At 36.6% G+C, this 22,241-nt stretch overlaps 1 protein-coding gene and 1 long non-coding RNA gene across 5 annotated transcripts in view; one reads left to right on the forward strand and one right to left on the reverse strand.

Annotated features, from left to right (window-relative positions):
• Positions 1–19,339, reverse strand: part of LOC144630696 (voltage-dependent L-type calcium channel subunit beta-1-like) — a 28,474-nt gene extending 9,135 nt beyond the window's left edge. Inside the window, exons 1-7 of one of the 4 annotated variants that reach the window (XM_078489072.1) lie at positions 19,084–19,339; positions 18,855–18,914; positions 5,055–5,162; positions 4,075–4,197; positions 3,320–3,387; positions 2,975–3,049; positions 1,055–1,152 (exon numbers count right to left, since the gene is read on the reverse strand). In XM_078489072.1, the coding sequence (XP_078345198.1) occupies positions 1,055–1,152; positions 2,975–3,049; positions 3,320–3,387; positions 4,075–4,197; positions 5,055–5,162; positions 18,855–18,914; positions 19,084–19,155 (604 nt within the window). In that variant the 5' untranslated portion in view covers positions 19,156–19,339. Of the gene's footprint in view, positions 1–1,054; positions 1,153–2,974; positions 3,050–3,319; positions 3,388–4,074; positions 4,198–5,054; positions 5,163–10,768; positions 11,182–14,869; positions 14,983–15,933; positions 16,291–18,854; positions 18,915–19,083 lie in introns of those variants that run through there. The other 3 variants (XM_078489073.1, XM_078489074.1, XM_078489075.1) reach the window with 3 other exon arrangements.
• LOC144630741 (uncharacterized) lies at positions 7,071–8,672 on the forward strand. Its single transcript, XR_013566635.1, has 3 exons — positions 7,071–7,525; positions 7,630–8,247; positions 8,451–8,672. It is a non-coding gene; the product is annotated as an uncharacterized LOC144630741 (long non-coding RNA).
• Positions 19,340–22,241: the final 2,902 nt, after the last annotated feature.

Genomic DNA, 22,241 nt, shown 5'->3' on the forward strand with positions numbered 1-22,241 from the left:
CGACTCTCTCATACATTCTTTTGAAACATCATGACTGGATACATGAAGACCGGAAGTCCTAGAATCTAGGACTGGAAATCCTGTGTCCCCAGAGCCCTTCGTTTTCTCATGCCAAGGCCCAGCCAGCTAAGAAAAACAAAAGGGCTATGGGGCCAGAATGACGTTCATTATAAACTGGAAAAAAATTAACAGTAACCAAGAGGAACAAAATCATACAAGTACAAGTAAATTCACATTGAATGGGAATCCTGTCTCTCAGTCTAGCATTCTAAGTAAGAAAGTGAAAATCACCCTACGGAAAAAGATGGCGGCTGTATGATGAACATTTTACCACAACACAAGCCTAACACAGTCAATTGGGCACATAAAAAGCCACATTTTTGTGAAATTCCTCCCTGTACTACAGTGGAGCCCCGATAGAACGATATGCCAAGAGAGCAGTAAAATGTTATCGTTATATCAAGGAATCCTTATATCGAAACTCTGGATATAAAGATATGGCCGTAAAATAACTGAAAAAACATTGTTATATCGGGATAAACCTAACAAGAACTTTTTACTACATATTTAAAGGAGGATAAAGAGAATAATTTTGATAAAGAGGCTTAGAACACAGTATCATTAATTTTGCGTATATCATTGTACAAAGCTGTTGTCAGAAACGTTAGAGATCACTCAATAACTGTAATGTTATTGCATTAAATTTGATGTTTTCCAAATAAATTGTGACTGTGTAATGATATTGTTATATCGGGAGGATTTTACGTTCGTTATATCGGGAATATCATAATATCGAAGATCGTTACACCTGGGTTCCGTCCCATACATTTTACTGTAACTTTTGCCCGGACATAGAATATCCATCATTATATCGGGAATAATCGTTATATCGAGGATCGTTATATCAGGGTTCCACTGTAGCAACATTGTTCACCCTGGGTTTGGGTTTTAAAAAGGAGTGACTTTAGGATTTCCGCATGCAAAGAATTATTGGTACATGTTAATGTACCACTTACCATCTTTTTCAGTACAGTGAATTAAGACAAATACTTACTTTGTCCTGAATTTGATGAGTGCCTTGATGGCGAGGTGTTTGTCGGAGATTGCGCTTGATTCATCATCCCCTCAAACTGGAAGACACTACCAGTCCTACTAAAAAGAAGCAACACGCAGCATAAATTACAAAACGAAATGCTTTTAGTCCCAAATTTAAAACATCCTCCAATAAATTCTCCTTACATATTGTAGAATAATACCATTAGTTCTGAGAATTTGGTCACAACAATGCAGTGCTGGAAATTACTGTCGGTCATGAATCTGACATTGTCCGGTCAAATATGCCAAAATGTCCGGCCAATTTTGCAATATGTTCGGACATGATGTCCAAGAACTTACGTGACTGTGTCTTGGAAAATTCAATGTTTTTGATTTAAAATGCAAATTGATGTCCGACCAATTTTCTAAAATGTCCGTTCAACATAAAAGTTTGGAAGGACAAATGTCCTTTTAAGTAAGAAAAATTATTTCCAGCACTGACAGTAGCTATCTGCATGTCTGTTTTTTTTTCTTCTCTCTACACAACACAATGACCCCGGCCAGGGCTTGAACCAGGCCCAGGGGGGGTACTCCGGCTTGTAAATGACGGGGATGATCGAATGGAGGCCAAACCCAGGACCCAAAAAAATCCCTAAGCCTACCGACATTACCCAAAAAAATCCCTGAACCAAAAATAACTCCCCAAAAAACCCTTGTCAAATTACCCCTAAATTGCCAGGAGGGGCAATAACTTAACACAAATAACGCTCGTTTTGTTTATTCATCATACCATAAATACGCTAGGGCAGTGCCAAGGCACTTTAGTTCATTTTTAATACCCCGAAAAATCCCCTATCTAAATCAAGTCACCCAAAAAATACTTGCCAACTTTTCCAACCCAAAAAAATCCCGGAATCGAAAATTTCAAACCCAAAAAAATCCTTCGATCATCCCCGTCATTAACAAGCCGGAGTACCCCCCCCCCCCTGGGGAACCAGGACTGCTCGATCTTGAACTCATCCAGTGTGGTAACTATTAGGCTACTGTGACTCTTAAAGTGCATATGAAGCGAAATTTTTTTTGCACAATTTTATCCTTCAATACGTTATTAAAAACAACTGCAAAGTTTTAACTCTTAAAAAATAAAATTTGGTCTTGATTTCGGCGCTGCAAAAAGCCTTATTTTCTGTTTAAAAATGTCCAGAAGACTGCGGCGAGTTTATGCACTTGTGACGTATTGTTGTGGACAGCTTGATCACGCTTTAGTCGCTAATAACAAGGTAACTTAGGGAATTTGTACAACTTAGACTATTTGGGGCACCAGCCACGCAATATCTTTCTCCTCTTCGCAGTTTACCTTAGTTTCCCTCTTTCCGCCATGTTGATTCCAAGAATCTTGTCCACAACAATACGTCATCAGCCCATTTTGACCGCGCGATTTGAAGGACAATTTTGAGGGCAAAATAGCGCAACTTTCAGGCCTTATAAAATTGCGAGTTTTTTCTTGATAAGGTGCAAACTTTGGGATAGTGTCTTAAACATACAGAACGTTCGAAATAAACAAAAGTTGATTTCGCTTCATATGCACTTTAACTGTAACTGCAATGCTGTTATTTCACTTTAGACAACATTACAACGAGGAGCAGTGTTAATACTCTTACCTGGTAAATAATAAAGATGGTAGATTTCAAGCTCTACCATCTTTATTATTATTTTACTACAAATTTGATGATTTCGACATTGCTGATCCTAGCAGTATGCAGGACGCGTATCACTTATCAACCTAGTAAATGGCCTAGCTCACAACGAGCCTCACCTAGCTCAGTTGGTTAGAGCGCCCAACCGGTATCTGGGAGGCCATGGGTTCAATTCCCATCGGGGACTCAGATTTTTTTTTGTCCCACGCTCGTGTCATGTAGAATAATTTCTTTACTCTTACCTGGTAGTTGTTTTGCTTCCCTTTCCTCCGACGCTGCTTAAGCCCATCTGTTGGAGTGAATTTAACTTGCTAGGGCTGCAAATGAAGATGTCTCATAAATTAAATAAATATAATTTTTTACAGCATGGTAGCCTTAAGGCCAATCCAACTACCATGCAAATGAAAATATTTTGAGTTACATGTTCAATGCCCCTTTGCAGCTTGGTAAATATGCAACACTGTTAACCTCCACTTCACTGAATGATTGTTAATTAGCAACTGCTTAGGTTAATGGAGACTAACAAACCAAACAATGCTTAAAAATCATATCAATGGTGTTACAGTTGACAAGTGCATGATATTTACCTGGGAATAAATCCAATATCGCATCCTTCTTTTACTACTCTTCCAATCCACCAATCATCATTAAATTTCTGCAAAATTTATAACCACATTAAGTCCACGAGTTACTGATTAATTCAAACAACACATTCAAGTTTCTAGTTAAATCAAACAGATTAAATTAAAAAGTTGCAGGGTTGAAAATAGCCGTGTGTGCTGTCCTGTCATTTAGGAACATGTACATATACATTTTCCTGTCTGGCAAGTCACTTTTCATTCTTGCTATCTGATCGGCAAGGGCCCACACAAGTCCACTAAATCATAAAAAAGAATGTACATGTATGCTAATACAAGCATGCAAAATTTAAGAGCTGCTTGTCTAAAGTGCAACCAGGAATTCAAGTTTTCTTCAAACCCTACATGAACCAGTACAACATCTGTTACTGGAAAAAAGCGTGTGTTGTTTTGTTTTGTACAATTAAGGTACAGAACTGAACTGAATGCACATGTTTGTTGTCAAAATTAATGTTCAAAGAGGTCAAGCTGGGATTTTTACAGCAGATGAAGCCAAAACCTAAAGAGACATGGAGAAAAGAAGTAGAGAGGAAAAGGGTGGCGTTTGGTTTCTAAGGATGGTGTGAGTCGGGGATTTGTGCGAAAGCCCGAGAAACATGGTGAAAGAGATTGCAAGGCCCTACATGTATTTCCCAGTTAGGGAAAACAATGATGATGATGATGATGATGATGACGACGACAATAAAACCAAAAATAAAGCTCACTTCTTTAACATGAAGAAAGTCTTTAGCGTCAAATGACACTGCCGCTCCGTGTACTGGAGAATCGTCGTCTGCACTTCCATCATAAGGAATGTTTGTTCTTACAGCAAATGCCACTTGCTTGGACTAAAGACAAGAAATAACAGACAGACAATCATTAACTACATGTATATAAAGTCATTTAAAATAAGTACTACTACTCTTGCGCTTAGAATTTTTTACAAATCTTTCAGCAAATTGAAAACAGCATCCTTGAACAGTGAATTGCAAACAACGTTACTGTAGCTTTGCATATTAATTTTATTGCCACTCTTATGATGAAACAATGAGTCACAAACAATGAGTTCTTCATGCAAACATGTCAACAACACTGGGCAACTGCACTCATGTTACAACTGTTCAGTAAACATAAATCCATAATTCCTGAACTGATATACATGTCTTGTACATTGAAGGCAGCACATAGTCTGAAAACAGGCTTTATGACAAAATAATGCAACAGAAGCAACTAGAAGAACAAACTCAAGAGATTTTAATTTAAGAAAACAAATATTTTGAGGATTAACCCTTGGCAATTTAAGAGCTTGATACCACTTAGGTCCACTTTTTGATGATACATGTGCATCAGCAGGGTTTTCTGCAAAACGCAGAATGATGGTCAGCAGGTGGTTTGAGGGAAGTTACATGTAGCTTTCATTTCGGTTTGCTTGTGGTTAGCTTTTCTTCCAGTTTGCTTGCAGTTACCTTCACCCCAGGTTGGCTGCGGTTAGCTTTCACCCCAGGTTGCTTGTAGTTAGCTTTAATTTGTTGGTCAGGGCATCATTATGCTTCGATTCTGCAAAATACCCACTGCAGCATGTACACCAAGACAATATCCACTAGTTGATGATTATCTTTATTCTCATCACCTGTCTGCTTAACAATGTATTGATATTGTAAGGAGAAATTAGATTTTTATCAACAAATGCAAGTTCTCTTCTTACTCGTGCTGCCTCAAGGGCTTCCAAAGCTCTCCTCTGTAAATCTCGTCGAGAGATCTCTCTCTCCTCTTCTAGACTGCTGGTGTCAGATGTTCTTCCACCGTCAAGGTCCTGTTAAATATTACAAATTAGTAGAATTCTACTGGTATACTAATAATACAAACGCGATGGACTGATTGGTTGAGCTGCTTTTATACTATTGGCAGTTAATATTAATAAGAGTTCATGTGAGCTTGGAATGTATTCAAGATTAATTTTTTTTTACAATGTAAAAATGACTGAAAATTGTTTAATTGGAAGTACTTTTAATTAGTGAGAATTCTGATTCTAAAACAATTAATAGATTACTCGCTCTCAATTTTGCACTCATCATTATCACTCTTCACCCCAGTAGACACAAAAGAAAACATATATTAAGTCGCCGTGCATGCCAACCACTCCAACAGGATTATCCATTTCACAAGTTTCAGCTACGTGCTTGAGTTCAAGTGTCAACTTATTTTAGTAAATAGCACTCTCTGGTTACACTGAGAATGGTTACATGAACTTAAAATAATTTGTATTTACTAAAGGAAAACATGCAAATATACATTTACTGTAGAAAAATTTACTTCCAAATGAATGCTGCTACATTCATTGTTTTGTTGGTCAAACTCGAGGGTCGGCAAAATGACACAAACCATTCAATCGCTATGAAATGTTAAAATGCATGCTTGACAAACAATATATTATGCAGTACTTAATATTTACCTACAAACTTAAAATATGCAGAATATATATTTCTCTGAAAATGTGACAATAATTCTGAAGGTTACCTATAGTAAAGATTTTCTTTGTTACACACTTAGAATAATGGCAAGTACTTTTTGTCTTGCTGATCAAAAAAATAATTGTAAATGTATGGCCATGACTTTTGTGGAATCAAACAATAATATGCATATAATATGTAGCTCTAGAACAACAGTCAAATAACATGTCAATTAATACAACAACATACGACATAATTACCCCCACAACATTAAAAATGGCATTTACTGAACAAGAAACACTTCAGATATTTCTAATCAACCTTTCTTTGACAAGCAAAACACCTACACTCAAACACAGCATGAAACAAACCCAAGAAGACAAAAATAGTATTTGATGGCAGTTTTAGGTAAGTGTGCTTTCCAAGTGAAAACAAACAATGAATAAACCTTCCCAATACAAAGATTTTTATGCCATTAGTTAGAAATGCCTTTGAAATCATATACAATGTTTGAAATTTAGGTCAAAGGATTATACATAATGTTGATGGTTTAAAATCAGTATCAATCTAAATAAAGATTCTGCAATAAATTTTGCTTTTGAACTCAATCATCTGTATTAAAACACACTTCACGTTACTTGTACACTTGAGAATATGAAACAAAAGCAATTTGTCATCATGATGATGTTCGCAGCCCTGTGAAAAAAATTCTTTTAGTGACCGCTTCCAATAAAGACGACATTGCTATGGTATGCAGCACGACAAAAATATGACAATTACGGACTTACCCAGTCATGAAGTAACATACTGGCTTCGGATGAATAACCTGAAGTACAGCCCAGACAATAAAGATTGTATAAACCGTCTCCCTTACAAGCAAGTCCAACGGGATAACTACTATCTTCTTCAACACCAAACATGCATCGTCACATCAACTGAACCGCTCTTTATATTCACTGTGTGCCTGACTTCAGTTTTATGCAAATATCATCACATAAATTGAAAACAGAATATATGCGTAGTGGAATTGAGTAGAGAAATTTCAATTTCATCACAGTTTGTTTACAAATTCCACAACGTTGTAGGAGGAGGATTTATCAAGTTAGCAGCTATTTTTCGACATGAGCCTCAGTAAACCAAGACTACAATGGTTATTCCATGTTCTTTTAAAAGAATCTGCACGTATTACAACTTACTTTGACAAATCACACGGCCCAGTGGGCAAAACAAAAAACTGTAGCTTAATTAACAGATGTGCATCATCACTCATTTAATATTAACAAGGGAGTTTTCAACATCCTTCTTGAAAACAATTTCAAAATAATTTGACAAAGTTGTATCTTATTATTTAAAGAACTGTTTAATTCCTCCGATTAGCTTCGTATTGATAGGAATTCAGCAGAAAATTTGTTGCTAAAAGTCTTATAATCGGCCCAGCCTATCTTTACCATGAATTATTGATCAGCTCCCAGCCTTGTGAATTGTAATTTGAGGCTTGTCTGGAATTAATATAAAACTCCTAAATCTTTTATGCGGATGAAAAAATAAGAATTTCCTTGCTCTGAAGCTGAGAAGCACTCTGAAACTTAAGGAATAATATGCATTTCTCACCGACCTATGCTATCTCTTACAAAGGGCTTTTTTGTAACGATAAATACAATTATGTAAACAGTGTTTTCTTGTACACACTAAATACATTCATGGTAAACATTTTTACACTTTCAAGGTAAATGGAATATTTCCTACATTTATGTTTCTTTTAAGATTCACACTTGCACTTTGCAGAGTTTACAAAACACTAAAGAAACACGATGAATTTTTTTTTCATAGGCACTCAAACTGTTACATACCACAGGGCTTTGTACAGAGAAGGATAATTTATGTGGACAACCCTGGAATACACAGTATTTCATAAATATTTCATTTAACATGCTTCAGAGTTTTAGCTTAAAGATTTCTGAAAGTCAAAAAATTCATTCAGAATATTATAAGACAAGAATTTGTTACAAACCAAACAAAACTGAATAAAGTTCTCAAATCACCAACTAGGAATTTAAATTATAAACTACTTAAAAATGAAATATAATTCAAATGTTGAGCTTCTGGAAAAACGGAAAACACTGCAAAAAGCCTAGATATAATTATATTTTTATAAATCACTGGGATGGCTAAAAAGATCTGAATTATGCCTAAAAAGGCAGCACAAAACAGCAAAAGAAAACACAATTACTTAAATTGACAACTTTGTATTTCATTTGCACCACATCTGAATATACAATGCAACTGAGAAAATATTCATACCCCCACCATAGACAGTTTTTTCGTTTGCCCCTCCCCCCCCCCCTTCCTTCAACCCCTTCATAAATTCCAACTAAGCTGGGGTGTGGTATTACATGTAGGTGAGAAAAGTACCAGGTCTCCAGAGGAACATACATGTACATGTGTACAGTTTGCTTTCTGCCTCGTCCCCAGGCGCCGATTGGCCGGACATTGAGGCGGTAAGGGGGGAAAACAGGGAGCGCGGGGGTTGATGGGCGTCCACTTTCCCGTCCGCATCAGGCCCAGAACGCCAAGCGAACCGTGCAAGTCAGTCCCACAACGCCAAGCAAAGCGTGCACGACCAAGGACGAGGACGCCTGGGGACGAGGCAGGTTTGCTTTACTTTTGATAACCATTTCTATGAAGCTAGGCATCTAAACAGATCAACAGGCAGAACACGAGACAGAAATTCAAACTGACCAACTGTTCATTTTTTGGACAATCTTTCAGCCTCAGGCACCACCCTTTAATACACCAGCCACCTGAAGGGGTTTATTTACTAATTAAAATAACAAGGACATGTCATTTGATTTACATATACTCAGGTTGTTGACTATCTAGCACACTATCCAACAATGTGCTGTGATTTAATTTTACCCATGGTACAAATCGGTATTTTTCTTTGCTTTGTATTCAGTACACCATTCACCAGAAAAAAGCAAAATGCCAATTTGTAGCAAGGGTAAAATTCAACCACAGCTTAATGTTGTACATAGTTTAAAGTAACTTTCAGGCCAAAAAGATTTCAAACCGGTTAGAATTGTATTTTCTTTCTTTGTTTAAGGATTATGGTAATATAAAAATATGGAATGTTCAAAGAAAAATACAAATTATAATAAACGGCATGCAATACATGCTGAAGCGATGACGTTTCACAAGGGGTTAAAAATACATTTTCTTCGTAGATTTGCTCAATTGTACAACTACAGTTATATATATATATTTTTTGATTTCCCTATGTTGTCTCAACAAAGATTACGTTATATTATAGGTCTTATAGCGTGACTTGCGATAAACGACATACGATACGCGGGAGCTAGCTTTTAAGCTGCGAGAAAGGTCAAACGGTCTCTTGCTTACAGTGGCCCTGTATCTTCTACGAATTAGAAATCTCTGTCTACCAAATCTAATAGATCCCATCACATAAAATTTAGTCTCTTTCGTTTATACATTTTAGGGTCCCATTCTTACTGCACGGGAGTATTTTGCTTTTGTGTTCCACGCGGCGATTTCTTGTTATTAAGTTAAACTTGATTTCTGTTCGATTGAGCTAAACGGATCCGGTCGATTGGGTGCCTGCATTAAAGCGATGACGTCATCAGTTACACGTCATCGCTTAAAAATCAGTTCTGACCAGAAATTCATTTTAAACTACTGTACAACATATATGCAATATGAGGATAAGTAATTTTACAGTAGTAAGGCCTATTATTACAACCAGCATAAATTACCGGGTAAAGAAACTAAAAAGGCACATACAGTGTACATGTATTTATGACATTGCTGATTCACAATTATTAATCAGATTATGGCCGGAACCAGTTCAAGTGGAGAGAAGCCCTGACCAAACACCTCAAATCAGGTGAGGAGAAGCTGTCACAAGCCGCCACAGAGAGACAGGTCCGCAGAAAATAAAGCGACAACCTTGACAGACCAGAGACAGAGCACAGATGCAACCTCTGTAACAAAGACTGTCACCCCCGCATCGGTCTCTGCAGCCACAGATGCCGGTGCTCCAGCCAAGCAGACAACTAGGATGCTACCCATGGTCAACCTTGACCGACGCAATAATACAGACCATCTAGCACCATACCCTATGCAATATGGTGTTCAGTAATTTTACAGCAATTAGATCTATTGTACAGCACAACCAGCAAGCATTTAAGAAACCACAGTCATTTAATTAAAATAAATATCTATCAAAACCTGAAACACAAAAACCTCAGTTCAACCTTTGATGTTGCATGTAAAATCTAAAGAACTACAAGTCGTGTATGATGTAACAGGAAGCAACCTTAACTGTAAAAATGGTTTTTGAGTTATAAATAAAATGCACAAGGCAGAAAAAATACAGAGTCAGTGTATATGATAATTCTGTCATCTGCATGTGTATAGAAACAGGGTTGACTAACAGAAGTTTCTAGGATTTCAATACAACACAAACCTTACAAATTCTATTTAGGCTAGAAATTGTTCCACAGCAAAATGTCACTGTTTAAATTAAAGAATTTGCTTTAAATTACTAATTCTAGTTAGAATTTTCTGTTTATGTAATGAAGCTTATGCAAAACACAGGAACAGGTATCTTATCACTCATATAATAACAATCAATTACATGCCTGTTAGATTATGCTAATTTGCCAACCTCTGCATGTAATTGTGTCATTCAACAGCAAAAAACATCAAAGAACTGTTGCTAAATATAGCATGTTCTCCGATAAATTGCTTCCCATTAGACAAATTTCGCATAAGGTGTCTCAAATACTACATACAAATTTGAGTTTAATAAGTCAAAATGGAATAGGAATGGCTCCAGATTTTAACGCTTGCACTGACAATTTGTCATACTGTGACAAAAGCTAAGAATTCCATGGGCTGATGCACAAGTCTTAGATATATATATAACACTGACTGAACAAAACAAACTTACCATTAGCAAGGTTCAACAAAGAAGATTCTTGCAGCAAAAGAACAGGAGTTTATGTCAAGGAATGTCAATCCTTTCTTTGCCTTAAGGACAAGTGCACTATTCTACGCACTTGCAATGGCAGAACAGGAACTGCTTTCAATCATAAAGTTACAGCCCTGTACTTGCGTGTTTCAATACGCTCTCTACGAAATATTTGCTTAGTAATTCTCTCAGCAGTTTAGAGAAGCATATCACTTGACGATCCAGACGAAACGAGTACTTAACACAACTACTGTAGTAATGTTTAGCTATTAACATGCAGTAACATCCTGCATATCAATAGAAGCGAACTGCTTACAGCTGCAATACACACACGTAGCTTACGAATAATTCTGTTTATATTAACACATATTTCAGTGAATATGATTGGTCCTGCTGACATATCACAGTCATTTCTGCTGGCCGGTAGGTATTAATTTACAAGTATTATAAGTTCACAATTTTTCAGACAGAAAGTCTAAATTAGTCAGTGAGAAAACTCTGCATCGTACGATAAGAAATACTGAAAGTTGAAATGAAGGAATGCAAAAATTGTGTTCTTAGTTTGGTTTACAATGTTAACATCTAAGGCACTTTAATGCCACCAGAATATTATCATTAAAAATTCATACACTCAAGCCCATCCTGTTTGTGAAGAAACAGTTAAATAAGGACATTTCTGCTGCTGTAACGCGGCAAAATTGAAACTTGTGATCCCAAAAGGTAGAACTTAATTCAAAGCAATAAGAAACAGTCTTCAGCTATGTGCCAATTTGTACTAGTAATACTAACACTTGCAAGACATTAGTGTGATATTAGTGAACTAATTATGCAAGAATTGGATGTTTAAACAGCCACCTGCTAAACGAGGCGCATCAAAGATTCATGGCAAAACTAACCAAGTTGCTCCAATGTGAAGGCAAGACTTCCAAGTTCACACCCACTTTAACTAATTTTAACAGCAAATTTCACAATTTCTTTTACATTTATAACAGATGTAGTAAAACATAAATATTAAATAAATATCTTTGGCTTTAAACTGCTTTTTCAACAATTTCAAATGAGTTTTATTGCTAACAATGTCACAAAGTAAAATCAATATTATATTTAACAAAATAGAAATTAAAATTTCTCCTTGTAAAACCTTTTACAAATACTCTAAAATCACCTTCCTAAACTGCTTGTAACTTATATTTTTTTAGTACTGCAGTCAAGCCCTAGATTGAAAATTGCCATAATTCTAGATTATACTGCAACATACAATTTTTATGTAAATAAACTACAGGTACAATACAAACATTTTTTAAACATGACTGTAAAACCCAACAAATAAAGGTAGTTATAGGATGATTTTTATGGTAACGTACACAATACAAAACATTCCAGTGATAAATATTTTCCTTTGCTGCCCAATTTAGACATGTGTAAAAAAACTACATTTGATAGTGATTAACAGAGGTTTGTTAATTGTTGTTAGTTCACAGCCCCTAGCTGGCATAAAACAATCTTCCTACTTCACACAAAATTAAATGGAATCCCAGTTTTTTGAGCCCTTGATTTCTCGAGGCCTCCTGATAAACAAACCAACTTTTGCTTCCCTTGAGGTTTTTAAAAAAATTTGGGACTCAACTTTAAATTATATGCACATGTAAAACCCACACTTGAAATGCATAAAAACAAGTAACAAGTACAGCCTGCGCTGTTGAATTGCAAGTTATTGTTACTAAAGAACAGTTATGACAAAAAATTTGTGGTTTTTGTAATAATCTCTTTTTTTCTTCTCGCTGATCAAATTTCATCTAAAAAACAGGGTTGCTGCAAAATTCCTGTACATGTACAAAGTCATGTACATGTACCTGTTGCTGTTTAAATGTATTGCCGAGTTCCTTGCCCCATGGGGAGGGGGAGTAGGGCCAGGTGAAAATGTATTACTAGGTTTATTAATCCATGAGTTGGCAATGCTGATTTTACATGGAAATACACACCTGAAACTTGCAATGTACAGTGCATGTACGTATAGTTTACATGTAGGTAAGTTTGACTATAACAATTAGACAAATAACAAGCACATGTTAACTTATATCAAACAATCCTCCAAAACCTTATTTTGTCCAAACTGTTTGTTTGCTGGATTTTGACTTAAGTGTCTGTAAACAGATTTTACTTTGTAAACAAAGTCTGTGCTGACCCAAGTGGCCCACATCGCCGGAGCTTATCCCGGCTTCTGTAGCATTAAACAACTAGAAATAAGTCATAGTGTAACAGTTAAAGGTTAACAGACAAAGTCATGAAATCACAATTAAAACAAACCACTGTCTATAAAGCACAGTTTACACCCTGCAGATCTTTATGAAATCAGTCTCAAAACCTACAATGTACATGTTTGTATATAAGTTGCAAACTTTAGATGAAGTCTGCGTCAAGCCTAGTGGCCCATACCGTGGAGCTTATCCTGGTTTCTGTAACATGAAGCAACTAGAAACATTTCTACTCCCCCCCCCCCCTGGATGGAATGCTAGTCCATCGCAGGGCTACCCCCAGCATTAAATTCATTGATACCCATTTATACAGTACACCTGCATGAAGAGAGGCACTACGAGAGTAAAATATCTTGCCCAAGAACACAGCGCAGTGACTCGGGCCAGGGCTCGAAACCCGGACTGCTCAATCCAGAGTCCAGCACGCTAACCAATTAGCCATGTTCAAAACGAGCAGGGGACTGGGTACGAATATTCAATATCGATTGCACTGCAAAACTGGGCCCGTCATCTGAAAGAGCATCCAAAAATTAGTAACTCAACCAAATTTGAGAGTTATTGGTTTAAACGCAAAGGCATGGAACTCCTTTAAAAATCGTTAAAATAAGAGAACTTAGTATGGCTGGATGGACAGCTGTCCCTCCAATCCATACTAAGCTCTCTTATTTTAGCAATTTCTAAAAGTGAACCATACCTATGTGTTTAAACCAATAACTCTCAAATTTGGTTGAGTTACTAATTTTTGGATGCTCTTTCAGATGACGGGCCCAGTTTTTCAGTGCAATCGATTTTGAATATTCGTACCCAGTCCCCTGCTCGTTTTGAACATGGCTAATTAGGCCACTACAAATGTGCCAACACAAAATTTGTAACAAGTCAGCTCACAGGCTGAGTGGGGTCAACTGATTGTGCAAGTGCTGACATTGGTTGCTCGGTTTTGGTAACTGACAATGGAACTACACTGTGTAGGAATAAATATCAATCACCTTCCCCCTGGATGGGATGCTAGTCCATCACATGATCCCCCCCCCCTCCCCGGGCAACACACCTCCTGAATATTCATCAACAATAGCCACTACCCATTCATATACCAAGGGTGGAGACAGGTTACCACTGTGAGAATGCAATGGAGTGTTCACAACAACATAAGAACTGGATGGATCTAGAGTCTGATGATATGACAGAAGCCCTGTGTCGCTTACTTACTTCACTATATACTGTATGAAGAAAACCTGTGAGTAAAAGTTCCTGACACCATCCATACAAGTATGTTTGCGACACATTTACTGAAGCAGGTAAAAATCGTCTCATTTTCAATCTACGTGTACAGTGTGTGGTGTTCATTGTAAGTCTGTGTAATACTATCTGGAATGGCCATTTCATCGTACCATGCATACATGTACATGCTTTTGTATTGTTGTTGAACAAAGCACAAAACTTTACTTGGTTCATATAAACCTTGATGAAATAAACCATGGCTGATAAACATACGTGTACATGTAAAGTACTGTTTTAATCATCCATTATATATTATGGGCAACTCTGCACATAATAATGGAATACATTGTATGTTTAAATTCATCTGCTTAACAAAGAATAATGCATTTAGGGTACATGTATGACATATATTAATGTTACAAGTCTGCTCAACATTCATTCAAGGATGCTGTCTACAGTTCAACGAGCAGTGTAAACTCAAACATCACACAAACAGTCATTTACTGTACATGTGTCCTTCAGTAATGAACAACCTGACATATTCTATCTGTTATGTCTACAGAGTGGTGAAGCAATGATAGATTAGAAATACAAACAACTCACTTACAATTTTTGGGACAGTCAATAGATTGCTAGTGATAGCTGCAGCCATGGGTAGTAAAAATGGTGTGTGATGCCAGAATTGCACTGACGACTACAGCAGTCTCGCATCAAGCCTATGTGCCTCTTGGTTTTAAGAACAGTTCATTGCAAATGTACAACACACACCCCATACTTCTTATTGAAACATTTCACAACCTAGAATCTTCTAGCAGAAAAAGAAGTTACACTATGAAGCTCCAGAAAGTTCTTCAGCAGTGAAAGAGAAAACAAGATCACTTTGTAAACAAAGGGCATTACTTTTAAGGCAATAATTTGTTATTGTTCGTCTTTTATCAACCTTGTCCACCAAGATAAAGGAACTGTTTAAACAATGTGAACTGTCACGAAAATGCTGAACATACAAGATGCAAAAGAACAAAAGTTAAGAGCAAAAATAGTATGTTTTGTACATGTTTGCACAGCATATTTAGGCTGGAAACTAAAAATGAACCAGACAGAGGAATTTAAACAACCCATGTAGTGAAAGCAAGGAACAGATATTTTAGCTAACAATGTTTCACAGTCAATGACGATTTCTGTTTGATAGGTTGCAGTCGTAAAGAGAAATGTAGATGAATTCAACATTGCAAATTACCCAGAATAAGCACATTAATAGGTCTGTTACATTTCTTAATTCATTTAAATTTCAAGAATGTTAGTAAAGAGCTAATTTTCAGGGCAACCTGGTGTATGCTTTAAACATCATGCTGCACAGAGAAACGGCATGATCCATGATTCCATACATGTAATTACAACAGTCTTTCATCAGATAACAGTCTTTCTTTTGCTGATCTAGCAGTCACAATCACAACAACCTTTTACTTAGTTACACCAGATGTTAAGTTCTATAGATTCATGTGAAATACATGTTCCAGCCTTCAAGAACATCTTTCAAACAGTAAGCTTATAACTTACTATTAATAGTTCAAAACATTACAATGCTACTACCAATTAATTGTGCTTACACAAAGACCAATAAAAAGGAATTAAACATTACTCTATGAAACATTATCTGCTCATAAAGTTCACCTTATTTCTCTTGGAAGAATGGAACACATTAGAGCGTCTCTTTGTCAACATTTTCGTGATGTTGTTTGTAGCTTAATACTCAACAGATCAGTGGATATTTATCCTGAAATATCCTGATAAAAACTTTACTCTTCAGTTTATCTGTCAGCTGACTGTTCATGCATGTTATCTAATAAATATCACCTTTCACACACGTCCCAAACACAGGAAAAATACCTGGGCTAATTTCTTTGCCTGTAAATAGCTTAATATAAATTTGTATCCCTCAACTTGCTTTAACCAAACACAACTATACAAAGCAATAATTGAATAAACTTGTTAGTTAACACACTGTCGAACATAACAGAACAGAGCATCAATTTTACAAGGGGGAGGGATAATAAAATAAACCAATTATTTATAAACATTCTTCAACCTTTGCCCTCATCAGTAACTATAAATTAACTTTTCGCATTGAATTTTTACTTCAAAAAGCCTGTTTGCTGAACTGTGTTTCCTAGAAACAGTAACAATTCAAGTTGACTTGGAGTTGACATAACTTGCTTTTCAGTCCATCACAAGAAAACTATTAGGAACACAGAAGATTTTGCTCAACTTGCAGTGAACAAACACACTCCATCGGTATGTTTGAATACTTCAATTTGAGAGGAAGAAATGAGAGTGCTGCTCAAAAAACTCACAGAAGCAATGAAAATCACCTTACATGAATCTATTTGCCATTATATTCATTTAACACATTGCAAACAGTGAGACAAAAGAAAAGGCAAGAAGAAATAACATTAGCTAGGGAATATTGCTTCGACGCACAACTAAGTTAAGATTATCTATGTTATGAAGGTTAGCAAAGATACATTAGAAAATAAACTGAGAAAGATACAAATCAGACTGAGACATTCCTCCAACTGAGGGTATTTGTTTTCACTATTTCGCAGAAAGATAACCTTTTTCCTTTACTCCTCAGACCTGGCAAAATTCCTTCCAAAACTAGTCAGATAAAATTTATATATAAATACCATTTAAAGAACACAATGTTGACTTTAAAACATGAGAATATATTACAGTGTTTAAGCTAGATATTTCATAAACAGACTTGGAGAAACGGAAAACAGATAGTTGAAATTGGATTGTTCTCATGAACACACAACATTGACCATGTTCAATTGAGCACGACTAACACAATTCAATTCAAACTCATGACAAACACACAACTTTAACAAAGAGAAAGAATTGTTTTAGTGAAATGATCTGGGATTAGCTTGAGAATAATTGGCTTAGGTCAACAATGACCCATACACTATAAGCATGCACCGTGACTCAAACAATTTACTTAATAAAAGGAGAACATGACATCAACTATTGACATCTCAAGATGTTACATGCAAACTTAAATTAATGAAGGCAGCATTTAAGAAGCTTTATTGTTCTTTTGCTAGCCCTTCTTTGTGGTGTTAATTGTATAATAAAATTATCAGTCCAACAACAAACCTGTTGAAATATGTACAACCATTTTTTTCCACTGAACAAATTGCTCACTCTGCAATTTTATAACTTCATGTATGACATAACAAATGTTGGTGTCGATTAATTTTAACCTTGAATTCTATCAATTGAAAGCAATTTCAAACCACGCTAGTACCGGTATCAGTTGAATGTCAACAAGAAATTTTAAGCATAAGAAAATTTTCAATGTACGAAATAGTGACATAACCATAAATTGGCTATGGACTGCATTGTCAAATTAGAAGTCATGATCTTATGTTACAAGTTGGCCTCATGCCAATTGTTTAGACTCAGTTTGTATAAAGGCACGTTAGTTCCCCTGTATTACCATTATAAATCACTCTAAATTCTGAGTATCAAAAATAGAGATCTTACTGCTCACTTTAAAATCAAAGCCCTTCAATTGTAAAAGATTTTGATCATAGAACTAGCGGCTAAGAATGCTCACTTGACAAATTTTATAAAACTCAAATTACATTGTGGCTACAGGTGCATTGAAAGTCACAAAAATAGTAAAAGGAACTCTTTATAAAACTGACTATGCAAAGAGATCTCTTCTGGAAATGATTTAGGAAGACAAATGTCGATCTGAAGTTTGTGTGACGATTTTTATTGTTGTATATCATTCAAAATCCCTTCACACACAATTCTTGAACGATGTCAACATAAACAACAGTTATAAATGTTATACGGACAAACGCCTTCCCCAAAACAGCAGATCTGAACTGCAGACACTCTTTAAACAATCAACGATCGACCCAGTGTCAGAGATGTTCTGAAATGGTCATCATAATTATTATCATGACGACGAATGAATTATCGTTTTGAATTGGGCAAAATGACCGAAAACCTGCTCCCTACAAAGCAATAAGAACGTTTGTAGGATTATTTTTTATAACGGCCATCAACTAAGAGCGATTAAGGTTCAGAAGCTGTTTATTATTTCCTAAATATATATCTAAGAATCAATTTTCCACAACAGCTATGGGGCAAAAGTCGAAGTATTTTGCCATATAAAATAAAGGCAAATGAAATGTCTTCTCACATAAACACGCGATGTACTTCAACTAAACACCGGTCGCCTTACAAAGAAACCTCGCCGCTAGAAAGCCAAATCCACAACTAACAAATTCTAAAGGGATTCAATTCTTGTATACAACAGCTTGCTGGGAAAATAATTATGCAAGAACGCTAAAAATTCTGACTGTTGTGAAACCCAACATGTCTGTTCTTTTGAGATATTAATATGCAAGTATGCCGAGCTAGCGCAAGCGATAGAAATCAACAAAGCTTTGGGCATTTCGACGACAGAATCTTCCAACACATTCACTATATTTAAAGCGCCATAACCCAGACAAATTATAACATTTTCTATAGGCCCAATTTCAACTTATTGTGGTGGTAATAGAGTATACATGTACCTTTGCGAAGCCGTCCGACTTGTACGATCGTATTCTTCTTTGATATGAGCGATCCCAGCCCTAAAGGCAACGAGAAACGTCGAGTTTAGAAAACAACCATGAATAAAATCAACCCAAGATGACCGAACGAACGACAAACACTTCTCGTTTTCGCTATGACCGTCGTGAAGGGCAAAAAGCGATGAAGGGAATCAAGCCAGCCAGTTCGTTCGATCATTCGAGCTTATACCTGTTCGTGAAGGTCGCTCGAATGTGTCGAGCCTGTATCGTCGAAATATGGCTCCCTAGCATCCTGAGCCATGACTTGGTCTTAGGAGAAGAATCATGCCATGGAAAGAAATATCTGCACGAATCGTGGACAACAAAATAAACTTTTGAGGCAATGTATGAATATAAAATGTTGTACACCACCACCACATAGACACAAGCAGATGGCTGCTCCGCTCATTTGCATCTTGTGACGTAACGCCAACGCTGCTTTTGATTGGCCGGCGGAAAGAGCCTCGACTTGATAGTGGAGATTTTGAGGAATTCTGAGCCTAGACGAGAAAGGATCGACAGATCTTTTTACAACGAACACAACAGAATTTCCTCTTAGTATTTCATCATATTCGGTTTAAAAATAGCAACAATAAACGTGACCCGGAAGTAAAAATACTATGGCTAAATTTATCAACGAGTTGCTTCCTCTCGCATGAAACTGGCGCGCCCACGTCTTCGTGTGGTTGAACTTTCGTGGGAAGAAGTTCACTGGGTTAAATTTTAAGTGCATATTGTTGACCATTGTTGAAAGTTGCGCAATTTTTGAACGAACCAAGTGGTGTTTATAGATCATTTTGAATCCTTTATTGCTCAGTCATTGGTCTAGATTATGTGAAACTCTTTTCTGATCCCTTTAAATAAATCAATAAGTTTACTTAAATTAGATGTAAAGTTCAAGGCTGCAAAGCCCTTTTTTGCACCGCATGGGGTCACCATAATACGCACAAAAACACAAACACGGCGAAATTAAAACCGAAACCAGTGAAATTGCGGAAAAGTTCTAAAGCTTATTGGCGAACAATAATGAGGGGTTCAAGGTACATTGTAAATATAATCAACAAATAAACGAAGGAAAAACTACTACTTAATATATTGACCGGGTTAGTTTTTCTTGCATAATTTTAGTGTGTTATTAAAACACTGTGAGCAGTTTAAATTTAAAATCTCTATTCATCCTTTGTCACGCAATTCTTTAGGAATACAAGTTCTGTATTTTTACGCGGCAATGTGTGATTGCAGTAATTAATTCAATAATAAAGTGGAGAAATAAAAAAAAAAAAAAAAAAAAAAAAAAAACAACCTCACCCCATATCAAGGCACAGTTGAAATGTGAAGTCTATAACAAATATTTCACGTTACGATTTTTTAACCACAACCGGAGGGGAGGGGGGGGGGCGCACTCAAAAAAGTTTTATACGGGGAGGCTCCGCCCCGAGGTCCAACCCCTTAGCCTTTTATATACCATTTTTACAAAAGGGCACCCCTTTCGTATACATTTTATTGAGAAAAGGTACCCCTTTCGTATACCTACACAACACGACAAATACTTAAAACAGGACGTTTTCTTGACATTTTTATGTAGGGCTTTATAAATTTAGACGATATAGCCATAAGTTGCGTCTGATCAAAATATTTAATTTAAAGGCCTTTTTAAATATCTTATTCCTACCCTTTCGAATTTACTAAACTTGTGAAATCCCTACCCTTTTATATACCTGAAGCCTGAAAAAGATACCCCTTTCAGACGGAGCCTCCCTGTATATATATAGCCACAAGTGCTATTTACCACAAGTGCTATTTACCCCAGGAGTTTCAGGGAGCAAGAGAACATGGCCATTAACTTTTTGGGAACATGGGAACAAAAGGAAAATTTTAACTGGTAACACGGGAACAAAAGCATATTTTAGAAAATAGGTAACACCAAAATTGAAGAACACTGGAATACAAGGAAATTTGTTGGCAATAAGGAAACATGAATCCCCCCTCCCCCCCCCCCCCACCCGGGAGGCGCCAACTATTATTTTTGTTAAATATTTACGAGTTTGAGCTAAGAGTAATTGTAACGTTGAAAAGCAACAAGTTTGCTTACTAAATAACTCATTCTTCTTGTTATTTTACTTTGGCATGCATTTTAGGGGGATACCGTTTTTTGAATGATGTCAAAAAGGTACTTTATATCGCAAAAGATTCTGAGAATCGGAGCCCGCATATCTTAAACAAACAGACTCCATTTTGCGGCACGCCCTTGTGACGTCAAAAACGTGTATGTTCTTCACGTATCAAGGTTTTTTACGGCGGATATGCTAATTGTAAGTTGACATCTTTGCTGTATCTACAACAGAGCAGGCCCACTTGCCACTTAGTATCACAGCTAACGTATAATTCATCACCGAGAGTGGGGCGAGGGGAAGAATTATTGCAAAAAGATCTGATGACGTAACTAATGGGAGCCTACATTTCGATTCTGATTGGTAGTTGCTGTCATGAATTTCGCGCGCAAAAAACAACCGATCAGAGACGAGAGGGCTATTAGAAAAAAACAAAACAAATTAGAGCCATTTATATACGGGCCTTGTTTTAGTCGCGAAGAGGGATTGGCTGGATTTTGTACCATTTATACGGCCAGTTTGCGTCTTCGTTAAGACGTGAAAAAGTCAATAACCTCTATACAGCTATTAGCAAATGAGATGGTAGATTCTCTCTTGTTTTAAACTAGATTTTATGAACTCACGCGAAACAATAGAACGCGTTTTCTGCAACTTTATGCTCTGATAGCCTTTTAACCAATAAGAGCGCGCAGACTTGATGCAAACTGTATTATAAAACTCTATGGAAACACGAAGGAAGGTTGACTATTTTTGAAGAAATACGTGATGATGTCATGTCACTATGATGATGCACATTTGACTATCCGCCCCCGACTGCTTGACTAAGAATGAAATCCATTGTACATGTCTAGTCGCTTTGAGAGCATAAATTGCTTGTGGTCCAATGTAATAGCCTCTTCAAAGTCGAAATTCGTGCAAAAATAGGTATGACGCGATCTTTATTGCATGGTTTTCCATTCTGCCCTAAAAAAAAAAACACTTTTACATACGGACTGACTTAGCTCCACAGAGAGCGGTACAGTGTCCCTGAATTGTTGCGCACAAGTTACAAATTGAAAAACTGAATTCTCGATTTAAAGAATCTCTATATAATGAATCGAAGGCCTCGGTTTATATAACGAACGATATTCTTCGCCGCAGTGATAGTAAAATATATAGAAAAGAACTGAACCCTGATGTAAGGAAACGTCCTTATGGCGAACATGTTTAGCCAGTCTCTTAGCCCTTCGTCATATCG

The sequence above is a fragment of the Oculina patagonica genome, chromosome 11 (assembly GCF_052425735.1).
Source record: "Oculina patagonica isolate OP01 chromosome 11, crgOcupat, whole genome shotgun sequence".
Taxonomy (NCBI): Eukaryota; Metazoa; Cnidaria; class Anthozoa; order Scleractinia; family Oculinidae; genus Oculina; species Oculina patagonica.